The sequence below is a fragment of the Oryzias latipes genome, chromosome 10 (assembly GCF_053564925.1).
Source record: "Oryzias latipes strain Hd-rR chromosome 10, Olatipes_Hd-rR_3.1".
In the NCBI taxonomy this organism is placed as follows: domain Eukaryota; kingdom Metazoa; phylum Chordata; class Actinopteri; order Beloniformes; family Adrianichthyidae; genus Oryzias; species Oryzias latipes.
This window is the reverse complement of record NC_136246.1, coordinates 24,250,128-24,262,404: the sequence shown is the minus strand read 5'-3', so window position 1 is coordinate 24,262,404 and position 12,277 is coordinate 24,250,128. Positions and strand designations below refer to the sequence as shown.

General features: G+C 39.4%; 2 protein-coding genes across 5 annotated transcripts in view; both read left to right on the top strand.

Moving 5' to 3' along the window:
- The first annotated feature begins 324 nt into the window (after positions 1 to 324).
- Positions 325 to 2,462, top strand: il12ba (interleukin 12Ba). Its single transcript, XM_004073526.5, has 7 exons — positions 325 to 542; positions 625 to 912; positions 1,008 to 1,113; positions 1,312 to 1,553; positions 1,646 to 1,818; positions 1,908 to 2,029; positions 2,290 to 2,462. The coding sequence occupies exons 1-7, from the start codon at positions 455 to 457 to the stop codon at positions 2,336 to 2,338; spliced, it is 1,068 nt and encodes a 355-aa protein (XP_004073574.1). The 5' UTR covers positions 325 to 454; the 3' UTR covers positions 2,339 to 2,462.
- Positions 2,463 to 8,408: 5,946 nt separating this feature from the next.
- ebf1a (EBF transcription factor 1a) overlaps positions 8,409 to 12,277 on the top strand; it is a 54,857-nt gene continuing 50,988 nt past the window's right edge. For all 4 annotated transcript variants that reach the window (XR_013658380.1, XR_013658379.1, XM_004073412.5 and 1 more), the window contains exons 1-4: positions 8,409 to 9,180; positions 9,888 to 10,044; positions 10,994 to 11,057; positions 11,590 to 11,645. Coding sequence is in view for 2 of the 4 variants with exons in the window: in XM_004073412.5 (XP_004073460.1) it covers positions 9,047 to 9,180; positions 9,888 to 10,044; positions 10,994 to 11,057; positions 11,590 to 11,645 (411 nt within the window). In the remaining 2 variants the exon portion in view is untranslated. The remainder of the gene's footprint in view (positions 9,181 to 9,887; positions 10,045 to 10,993; positions 11,058 to 11,589; positions 11,646 to 12,277) is intronic.

Below are 12,277 nucleotides of genomic sequence, written 5' to 3'. Positions count from 1 at the left end.
ATAGAAGTTTGTCTCTGAAGCTTATAAAGCTCAGCATAAAGCAGGAGTGAGAATAAACCTGGGAGTGTGTAGTTAGGTAAGATGACCTATTCAACATTATTCAGCATTAATTGATTAGAAATTACAAACCAGACTCAAAACTTTTATTTTTCCTATTATTCATTAGAAAACGTTTTTGTTTTTAAGAGGGTTTATAAGACTCTTGAATATTGGAGATCTTTGATCATGTACGTAAATATCTATTGTCTTACATTTTGTTACTTTTTTCAGATTTTTTTTTTTTTTTTTGGATTTTTAAATTATTGTTCCTACCCCCACTGTACATGTTTTTTAGGCACGCAGGATAGCTTGTGGTGCTCTGTGCATTAAACAAGATGAATTCCTTCTGAATTATCTCTTCTTTTGCTTTCTTTTTAAGAGTTTCCACTCCTCTTCAACCATCTCTGTTGTGCTGATGAAGCTGCTCATTTTTTCCCTCCTCTCTGCATTTCTGCTCGTCCGTTGTCAGAACCCAAGGAAGCACTGGACTCTGCTGCCCAACAGTACGTTTAATGTTTCTGAAGCTACTCTGCTCCAAGCTTCCGTAGTTTTCCTGACCCACTTTTAACCCCTGTTATCTGCCAGTTCTGGTTGTGGAGGTGGACGGCACTTTGGGCCAGCAGCCTCTGAGCTGTTTGGAGCTGTCAGAAGAACGTTTGGGGGAACACAATCGAAGTCTTGGAATCTTCTGGAAAAAGAACGGAGCCCTGGAGCCACAAACAGGAAATCTGTACATGGTGCAGTTGGTGGAAAGTTTGGGTGGGGGCAACTACACCTGTCACAGCGAGGATGGTTCACTCCTCAATTATACTGAGCTCCTGATTCATCAGGAGGACCAAGACAGCAGAAGGATTCTTGTAAAAGGGGGAAAAGGTACAATCTTGGAGGAAAAAGAGGCCATTTTAATATTAAAATAACGTAAAATTTATGGTGCTTAAATTTTTTGTGTGTGTGTATTTTCTTGTCAGAGGATTACTTGAATTGCTCTGCTCAGAGTTACAGTGGGGAGTTCCACTGCTCTTGGACGTGGCACAGCAGTCGTGTGGGCAAAGTGGCATTCGTCATTGCTGAGCGGTAAATCCACAGGCTGCTGACGTGCACACTCTCTTTTAATGACCAGTACACAGTGACTTAGCTTCTGCAAAAGGAAACAAGCTGATTAAAGTTTATGATATTCTTCTTTTCATAAAACAAAATATATTTGTTTGTTCAGCTGTAATGGCTTTTTTTGGCCTTTTTCCATCTTCTGAGTAAAATGTCTCCTCCCTGCAGCTTTTCTAGCAGCAATAGCACCCAGTGTTCTCTGGATGCCAATGACCAGCACTGGGTTTGCTTATCAGCTAATGGTAAAGTCAGCTGCTCTGTGGACGACAACGAACGAGGGGTCTCTTGTTTGGACGAGCAGCACTGCCCCTATGCCGAAGAGCACCACCCGATCCACGTCACCATCTTTGTGAGGACCGAGCACTATCTACTGGAGAGCTACTCAAAACTCTTTTTCATGTCAGAAATAGGTGAGACGACCGCCGGGATTACTTCTCACCACCAGCTGACTTCCCCTCCTGTGTCCTCCTCTCACTGTGAGCCTTTCTGTCACCCACTACAGTGAAACCCGACAAGGTGAGAATTGACAGAGTCAACACAACAGTGATTGAGTGGAGTTACCCAAGCTCTTGGAGCAAACCCCATTCCTACTTCCCCCTAACCTTCCAGATTGCACAACTCAAGGGTCGATGCAGAAGGTGTGAGAACTTGTGCACTGCTGTAAAACCATCAAAGGTAAGAACTTTCGAAACATACTGACAAGACAAACACATTTTAAAGCGTTGGATCGCTTTGGTGATGTTGGGTTGTGTTCACCTTTCCAGCTCCTGACAGTCCAGTCTACAGACGGCTGTCAGTTTAAAGTGAAGCACAGGACTAAAGCTGTGTGCGTCCGAGCAAAGGATGCTTTCTGCAACTCTCAGTGGAGCGACTGGAGCCACATAACGTTAGTAAAACACATGTCACATGTTGCATGCCACACACCTCTATAGCAGCTGTGGCTTCCTGCCACTGTTGTGGTTTGCTGATGTGCTACTTTTGCTTTCTGTACCTGCCTGTATCCATCTTGGAAGTTTTCTTTTTTTTAGTTTGTTTGCTTGTTTGTATGTCTTTGCCCAGTTTCTAGTGAAACTCTGTGGCTTGTTTTGGCAGATAACATATAGAAGCAATTAAGAAAAAAATCATGTATGTTTTTGTTTGTCTCAGACTGAAGAAGATCAGGAGGAACAAAGTGAAGCACAACAAAAAAGGATGACAGAAGACTGCAGCGATGGACACACCACTTTACATGTATGCTTCTTCGCTGATATAATCATTTTTATTTAACGTATAGATAAATAAATACATTAAATACACCAAACACTGTTTCTGTTTCTGCCTGGGCAGTCTTCGTCTACTATTTTTAGTGAAGAACGTTTTCAGATATAAGTCAAAATCACTGAAAGTGAAATATTAACTAAATTGCTGAATTAACCATATTTTTCCTACAGTTATATTTTACTTTTGCCACTTTATAAGTCCATTTTATATTGGAAGGAACACAGTAGTCCTTGACGGGTAACAAAGCATATTTTTTTGTTAGTGCTGAAACCCCATCTGTAAATGCTGAACTATATTTCTATTTTCCCTCACGGCATATGTGGAATTTTTAGTGTTCAGTAACAAAAGGCTGTACATTTTCAATGACATTTTTATTTTTACTCATCTGTTTCATTTCTCTGCATTGAATTTCAAAGGGAATTATAGATACAATGACATGTGATAAACATTCACATGGTCAGTTGCGTAACGGAAGAGATTGCACAATCCCCAACACGTATAAAGTGAAAACTAACCTTAGACGTAGTTCCTCAAACACTCCAGTCAGAGGAAGCTCTCGCCCATACAGTCAGACGCTTCAATAAGTCTTTAAATAGGTAGCAATTAATGAGTCCTTGCTGACATCTACATTATATTCTTATCTCACTATAACTGTCGAAAAGAAGTCTGACTTTATCCTGTTTAGTCATGTTTTGCCATGAGCACAACTGGGTCACTGCACTGCATTGGTTAGTGCTTAGTTTAGTTGTTTTTATAAGATTTTAGCTATTTTTGTTCTGCCTGAATTTGTAGCACTTACCTCATTTGATCATATAGATTAAGGTTCACAACAATTTTTTCGTTTTGAAGGAATAACGCAAATCGATTGCTTCATTAGGATCAAATGTCAAACAAAGTCTTATGCGGGATTAGAATGATTATATTCTACTTTATCATTTCTACTTTTAGTAAATAAACATGTTTTTTTTTTTTATTTAAACTTATAAAAACAATAGATTTGCCCTGGTTTTTGTCTTTTGTCTCCCACATACTCGTTTCTTGGAGAGAGTAACCTTATGTATCTTAAAAGATGCGATTTTGAGCATATACATTTTTGTAGTCAGTACATTTTTTTGTGTGTGTTTGTGTTTTGTCACCACATGTCAGACTTTTTCAGTGTTTTTGTTTGTGTCAGAAAATGGAAAAGAAGACGAATAAAAAGTTAGTTTCATAAACATTAGATAAATGTCTACGACACTCTGGTGTGGACAGATCTCAACAGTATATTTTCCTCACTTCAGCATAGAACCAGATTTCTCTCCATCCTGTCTATTTATATGTAATTTTATATTTCCCTATGGTGGGTGTGAGGGGGTCAGGAGGTGGAGGGTATTCTTTAGTGGGTGTATGTGTAATGATTTCCTTTGCTTTTGCTTTTTCAGTGAGATTTTTTAGTATTATTTTGTAAAGCACTTTGTGTTCACACAGGGCATAAAAGTGTTTTTTAAATAAAGTTTGATTTCATTTATTTTCAGACAATGTTTACCTAATACCCATCAAAAGGGGAATAAAAGTGTAGGCTTTTTTTAGTTTTTCGTGTGGCAGCAAGAAAAAATAACTTTATTTGGTCACCAAATATGCCCGACACATTTGTAGGAATTTAACTTTTAAAATGTATACACAAATGTTAAAATCTTGTGTTAAAAAGTACACAGTCACAAATGATGATCATTTTAATGAATAAATAACCTTGTTTTGTGTACTGCCAAATATTGAAAAAAGTGCTTTAAACTGCAATTGTGGAGTTTTTTTTATGGAAGTTAGGAACGCTTTTACCACTGCATCATTTAAGGAGGAAGATCTTATCAACTTGAAATTCCAGCACAACACATGACAGATGTACACACCAACCTTCTTGACCATCTTTTCATGTCACATGGACGAAAAACCCAAACGAGAACGCATCACACCTACACAATGTGGATCAGTCTTCTGAGCACTCATGAGTGGCGAGGTCTGTCAGGAGGCTGTGGTTAAAGGGATCCTCACTTCTCAGTCATGAAAAGCTGAAAAGCAGATGATGTTTGGTGATGTCACCTTTTCCAAGGGCAGCAGACCAATGAGGATAAGTGACACATTTCTCAACTTTAACTTTAACTTTCTTTACCCATAAACATTGCAGGGAAAACTAAAGTTCATCACGGAGAAATACTTTTTGTCTTCCTTTTTTTTTTAGCAACTTTCACTGAGTAGCTTCAGAAGTTTTGGTTTCAGACGTAACCTTTTGATGATATAAATACTTGATTTAAGTGTTACTCAGCGCTGTTCATGGACTCTTCTGACATTTTTTCCTAGATAGTCACAAAAATCTTTATTACAGGAATAAAGGGGTAAACAAAAAAAAAAACACTTAAGGAAATCAAATGCAAACTTGTTTCAATTCAATTCAATTGTATTTATATAGCCCAAATTCACAACACCAGTTGTCTCAATGGGCTTCGTACCAGTAATTGTAAGGTGAAAATACAATCAAAAGGATCATAAATGCATAGAATTCAATAGGACAATACTAAACTTTAACTAAACAGACTAAACTTAAATGACTTTGGTAAAATATCTGTTCTTTTCTGGACAAAGAAGCTTCTGGACAGATTTAGAATAATGTTCACTTTAAAACTCGCTTACTAAATAGAAGCTAACTTCTCAACCTTGTTTACCTCAAATATCCAGGTTCCACTGTTCCAAAAAAATTCACCCCAGATTTGTTTTTTCTTTTGCCAGTTTTTTGTCTGACAGCTGAATGTTCAAAGCATTTGCGGAACTTGTAAAATGGAAAGGCAATTTTTATTGGGGAAAAAAATCAAGTGATTTATCCACAAAAGTGTGCATCTTTTTTGTGTTGTGTGTGTAATGTAGATTTTAGTGTGATGGATAAAAGATTTGTCAAAGGTGTCAACAATGAAACATTCTGATTTGATTTCAGGCTACGATGATTCATGATGCTTTAGCCTCAATCCAAGCTGTTAAATTTCTGCCTGATGATCAGTTAAGAAAAAAGAACAACCTGACTTGTATACAATATCATTGAAGGAATGTCTCCCACTTTTATAAATCTTCTCCCTGCAGTTTTTTTTTTTTTTTTTTAATTGTCCATCTATCCATGTTCTAAGACTGCAGGTTCAGTTCCCGGCCTGCCCATGTGTCACAGTGTCATAAGGCAAGACCCTGAACCCCACATTGCTCCTGGTGGTTATAGGTTAGTGCCATTGTTCGGCAGCAGAACGGCCATTAGTGTGTGAATTGGTAAATGGGACTGTGACTGTAAAACAGTTTGGGCCTTCTAAGAAGGTGGTATAGCGCTAAACACACCATTTACCATTTTCAGGGTTCCTGGAGCCTATCCTAGCCACTTCTAGTTGAAGGCAGGGTTCAACCGGAATGGTTCACTAGCCACAAATTGCTGTTACTAGATTGATATAAGAATCCCTCCCTGTGAAGACCAGAAAAGTGTTAAACACACACAAATATTGTATTTGATGATGTTTAAAATTATTTACTGAGTCAAATTAAATTCATAGTGTTTTAAATCTTTGGTCAAACAGTTTCACCCACCTCACTTCACCCCACTGATCTATTGTACTGATTATGCTGTTGCTAAATATCATCAATATTTTTACTGTTTTAACTGTTTTTTTTAATTTTATTTTAATGTGTCTTTCTGTCCGCTAGATGGCAGCATTGTGCTTTTCAATTGTATGAGAAGCTCCAAAAGGAAAAATAAAAGGATTTGCAATTATGCAGATGGAGATCAAACATAATAACTTTTTTAAATTAAATAACACATAGAACAGTAAATGTTTAATTTAAACAATCTTCTAAATTAATAAATACATCTATTTTTAAAAGGAATGCTTTTAACTCCTCTTTATGTTCAACCCACTAATTCTCTCTTTTGAAATTAAGAAGTCTAATTATTTTATGGAATTTCTGTTTTGTCTGCCATGCAGTTTCATTTGAAAAAGAGGAACATCTGGAACGGAGGCGGTCAGTCACTTTAAAATACATGACACACCTTTAATGGAGGGAATTTGAATAGCGTGGACACTTGCACATGCCTATTATATCCTCATTGAAGCTCACCTTCACATGGTTGAAATGGAATGCGCATTCTGCGTGGGCGTAATGATCAAAGATATTTTACAAACCTTGTATCTGGGTGCCATGGAGTTAATAGATCCCAGTATTAACATGGTTGGGGCTTCAAGCGCCTTCTGACATGTCTGTTTTGGGACACACAGACACGATATTTGGGCTAACCTTGCATGTATGTGAGTGTTCCGGGAGGTATATATATATCACACCCCCAAAGGCCTCTAGTGATCACGCCAGCCAACATGCCGACCGCAGGCAGACAGATCGCGGAGATGGAGCACGGCTGCAATCAAACTAAGGTGCTGAAGGATACCTCTGGACTCATGTGCGCGCCTGCGTCCGGCCGAGAGCGCAAGTCTGGCAGCATAAAAGACGTTTTGCATCTGCACCAACCTTTTCTGATCACTTTTTTTGGTTTGCAAACGATGTAGTTCCCACTTTTATTTCCTCTTTGCACCAATTTTTAACTACGAAAATCTCAAAATAATGTGATTGTTGGAGTTTTAAAATGTGCGCCTTTTTCAAGCCCGGCACACTGACTTCTCTGTGAATATTATTAACATCCACGTTGACGCAAAAAAATGACTTTGCACAATATTTATTAATTACGCAACACATTCTTGTACAAGACTTTAAAATATCTAAGCTGACCTTTTTTCTTCAATTATTAATTTGTTCAACTTGTCAGCATTTTATGATAAACAAATCTTTTGGAAGAAGACAAAACACGATTTTGTTCCTGCTTTTTTTCATGATAATTAACCAAACAGCGCGCAGTGAACATATGAGTTGAGAAGAAAGGAACTTTAACATTCAGATGTCGCTGTAATGACTGAAGGGAGGCCAAGACTGATGGGGACAGAAGAGCTCCTACTCTGCAAGCTGCCTTTACTGCTCATGCATGCGCGCGTCCTGTGCAGTTTCACTTCTCATGAGAGCACTCATGTAAATAGGCCACTACCGTTTTTCTTTCTTTTATTTTCTACTTGATTTTGTTTTCCTTTTTGCTATTTCATTAGATTGTTTTGGATTGTAAATCTCCAAATTCAGATTTTGTGTTGGATTCAGTGTCCAATCCCCCAAGATTTATGTAATGCATCTAATTAAAGCTGATTTTCAAGCAGCGGGCTGTAGCTGACAAACATGCGCAACGGCTGCCAGGCTTCTTGGTGAGCTGAAACTTTCTTAAACTCATAATCTGCCATAGTTGATACTCTGAATGAGCGCTTGCTCCGCACACTTGATTTGGCTCTTCTTAGTAAACACACCAGATTTCTTTTAAAATGTTTGGAAGGATTGCTTTTTTTCCTGAAAAGAAAAAGTTTTCATATTTAAAACAGTTCAATTGTTATTTTTGTAGATTGTAAATTAGTTTGAAACTTCAAACATTATTAAATTTGAAATAAACTGTTTTTCTAAAAGTTTCCTCTATTCTTTTCAGAAACTAAAATCAAACGAAATTAAAACAATTCCTCTTCATTCTTGCATTTTTTAATAGTTCAATTGATGTCTAGTTACGCTCTCAATGTTTCTCTGTTGCAAATCTTTCCGAAAACATGCAGCCTCGCTGGATTCAAACGAATGTCCTCCCTTGAGTTGGTTTTTCTAGTCAATAACTGCGTTAATCGCCTTCTCTAAAGGCCGTTAACGCGCGCAAAGAAGGGCGCACACACTTCCACGTGCGCGCGCAGTCTGTGCGCGTCTTCCAGCAAAGTGGCTGGGGCGGGACAAGGCGGGGACAGCGAGCAGCGCGCTGGTCGGGGTTGGTGGGCAGCTGATTGTCCGCGTCATTAGCCGCGCTTGAGGGCGTTCCTGTTGGCCGTGAAGACCACGCCCCCTGCTCCGGTACTTTTTCTTCTGTTTGGCATCCCAGAGATGGTCCAAAGTGATTCCTCAGGGAAGAAAAGAGTGCAAAGCACACTCGCAGGAGCTGACAAGCCGCTGTTACCCAGGACCGCCTCTTAATTGCGCGTAATCTTCCGTTTCATTCATCCAAGCTGAGAGGAAGACTTTGTAAATAGAAGCAGCAGAGGACGAGAGACGCCTCATCGTGGTTTATCTTCAAGCAGTGGACTGTTTCAAGCAGAAATTGACAGTTTCCTAGTGTTTTTGTCAGCTGCACCTTGATCCGAGGGACTGTCGTCAACTCTGCCTCCCCGCGCTTCCCCTTTTATCGTTGCTCTTCTTCATATCTGCTGCCTCCCCTTCTTATTCTTGTGGAGTCGCTGACATGAGACGCTGCTGTAGCCCCGGATGCTGACAGCTCCCCTTTTTCCCCTTCTGCATGTCACATCTTTTGTTTACTTTGAGAGGCACGCGTGCGTCTAAACACCAAGTGAAATAGACCGCACCACTTTGCTCCGGTGACAGCGCGATCAAACAGTCGCAGGAGAAGGGGAGGCCGGGGGAGGGAGCGAAAGAGAGAAAAGGAGGGAACCCAGGAGAGGAGGATAGAGACACATAGAAGAGAGAGAGAGAGAAAAAAACAGAGAGAGCGCAAAGGTGCGTTTTGATGTTTGGCATCCACGAGAGCATCCAGAGGAGCGGGAGTAGTATGAAAGAAGAGCCCATGGTGGCCGGCATGAACGCGGTTCGGACATGGATGCAGGGCGCCGGAGTGCTGGACGCCAACACAGCCGCCCAAAGGTGAGCCCGAGGCGGTGTTTGCGCTGCGCTCACACTGCGATGATGGGGGGGAAAAGCGCAGGTTCGGTGTGCGGAGCGGCGGATCCATCCACATGGGGCGGCGCGCGTCCCTTGAGGACGCAGTGTTGGGATAACCCCCTGGTCCCACCGGCAGCTCCGGCTTGTGTCTAAGTTAAAAAAGGAGCATGAAAACTTCTCTGGCCAAAAGTGACTTCTCAGCTTCCAGCTGGGGCAAAGTACTCGAGGCTTTTCTGCAGGTTTTAATCATTGAGTTCCTGCGTAAAAAAAAAAAAAGTACCTGCGAGTTTGGAGTTTTTCAGCAACTTGCAGCAGTTTGGGATTAAAACTAAATGTGTCGCTTCACTTTCCAAATTTCTGAAAACCAAAAAGGAGACTTTCTTCCTTGTAATCCATTTGAAGAAGTTTAAAATTAAAACATAGTGAAACTGTCTTTGAGCGTTTGTTGGATAATGACTGCACTTCAGACGGAATAATTTAGAATTTTATGAGCTGCTGTAATGTATTATTTGTATAAATTTAATTAGATGAAATATCAGTGCTTGTGCGCCTCCTTTTTTTATTTGTAGCTAATTTCCAGAGCGGACAGAAACTAAAACCAGGGGAAAATGTGAAATCTATTTGAGCGTTCTGTGATGAATTCCTTTTAATTGCCGTCGCTGTGGCTGCTGCTGTGCTTGCATCCGCAGCGGAGTGGGTCTCGCTCGGGCACACTTTGAGAAGCAGCCGCCCTCCAACCTCCGCAAGTCCAACTTCTTCCACTTCGTCCTGGCTTTATACGACAGACAGGGTCAGCCCGTGGAAATAGAGAGGACCACCTTTGTAGACTTTGTGGAAAAAGAAAAGGTGAGTTCACAACTTTAAGTTGTTGTTGTTTTTATCTTTAATTATTTTTCGAGTACAAGCTAATGGAATAAAGCAATCCTTTTTACCAAAATGTGCGCGTGAGCGGAACATCGACCGGTGCCTGACGCGCAGCAAGGACCTGATCAGTCAAAGTGATAAATTACCCGACGTGTGTGAACAAAGCAGGCAGACGAACAGCAGGGATCAATTTATCCTGAAGGCTGGGATTTTAGGAGGTTGTCTGAAAAATGAGTTATTGTCATAAAACAGTTTTATTTAAGTTAAAACGTGTCATATTGTCTAAAAAAATAAAAACCATTTTAATTCATTTTATTTCTTATATTTTGAAAACTTTTTTTCTTCACACTGACTTTTTTTCTTCTGGCTGTTAACCTCGACGTCCAACTTGAAAGTATGCCACCAAATATTATTTTTTTAGCAAACATAAAATGCTTATAGTTGCGCTATAAGGGAATAAAAAGAAAAATCTGGACAAGCATAAAAAGGTGTGTATTTTATTTGTGTGTGTGTATATTTATATATATATATATATATATATATATATATATATATATATATATATATATATATATATATATATATATATATATATATATATATATATATTTGTTATTGATTTTTTTAAAGATTTGTTGATAAAAATGTTTGTTAAATTTAAAAATGAATAAGGGAAAAGTGCAAGTTGAGTCAAAGTGTATTTCTTGTAGCCAACTTTTGCAAATTTTCAAAATAAAATAAAACAAAAATTTAAACTAATGTTGTTGGTTTTTTTAACTATTTATTGTGTATATGGAGAAAAGTAAATGTGAATGAGATCAAAGCCTGTGAGTCATGTTAGTTCTGCACAGATTTTCTGCAGCAGTGACGGGTCCCACGAGGAGATGCTTTTCTCGTTCTGACTCCGTCCGTTTTGGTTTAATTTTCATAGGAAACGACTGGGGAAAAGACCAACAATGGGATCCATTACAGACTCCAGCTCCTCTACAGTAACGGTGAGTTTGAATTCCACATAATTTATGCAACAGTAACAATAACGTAAAGGAGAGCATTAAATAAAGGAACTACTCTGGAAATGTGCTATTTTTAGACTCTCTTTTTCAATTAAAAGCTTTGTCTTTTTGATAAAATCGTTTATGGAGCTTTGAAAAAAAAAAATTGTTATTATTTTCTTAGTGTTACTATGATTTCTAATAAATTGTATTTCCTTTCTATTTGATCCAAAAGCACTTTAAGAACTCATACATTTGACTAGTATTTGTTATTTTGAACTGTTATTTTATTTTTTTAAATGAAAGTTTTATGGAATCTGTTAAAGTATGTGCCTATTAGGTTAAAAAATAAGTCAAACCATCATTGAAGGACTAATTCTGAAAGTTCTCAATGACAGTCCGGACTGAAAGAGCTCATGAAGTGGCTCATGGGGGAAATCACTGTGAACACTTGATGTGAAAGATACCTGCTTGGGTCACGGTTTCTCCCACATGTAAGGCGAAACTTCATTTTGACAAGTTTCTCTCTCCGCAGGGATCCGGACAGAGCAGGACTTGTATGTTCGGCTCATTGACTCCATGACTAAACAGGTAGATTTCCTGCATCGAACTTGCACAATTCAAGTCCGCTTTGGTTCGGCTGTCCTGTAGATCTTGAATTTTTGACCTCACATCCAACCACCACAACTCTCCCCTTTTCTCCTCCACCCCCCCCCCCTCCATCCATTTTGGCCTCTGCTGCATGCCTGTGTCTGAGACCCTCAACTTCAGCACAGCACAGCACAGCTTGATAAACAACCTGTCTTACCTATGGAATACATTTACAGAGCCCCAGAAAAGTAGAGGACATGTGTCTTTATATGCTCCAAAGCAGGCAGGAAGTGAGGACGAGGCGTGTGTGTTTTCTAAACATGTTGTGTGTAAGTGTGTGAATATTTGGTCGAGGTGCATAAGCAGTTGTGTGTTCCAGAGAGACAGTGATGCATGCCAGCTCACTCTTTGAGGACCTTGACCCTCATTTCCTCAATGTGAAACAGAGGAGTGTGTTATGGCCAATTCAATCACACAAAGAAATACAGAGCAGCACATGTTAGCTGGCGCACACTGAGGGAATTCTTTGTGAGGATGAATTAGACAATGAGGAAAGTAGGCCCCCTCTCGACGCTGTTTTGATATCAGCCCTTTTGTTTTGCCAATTCTGCCTGAAGTGCCATTTGGCTGGA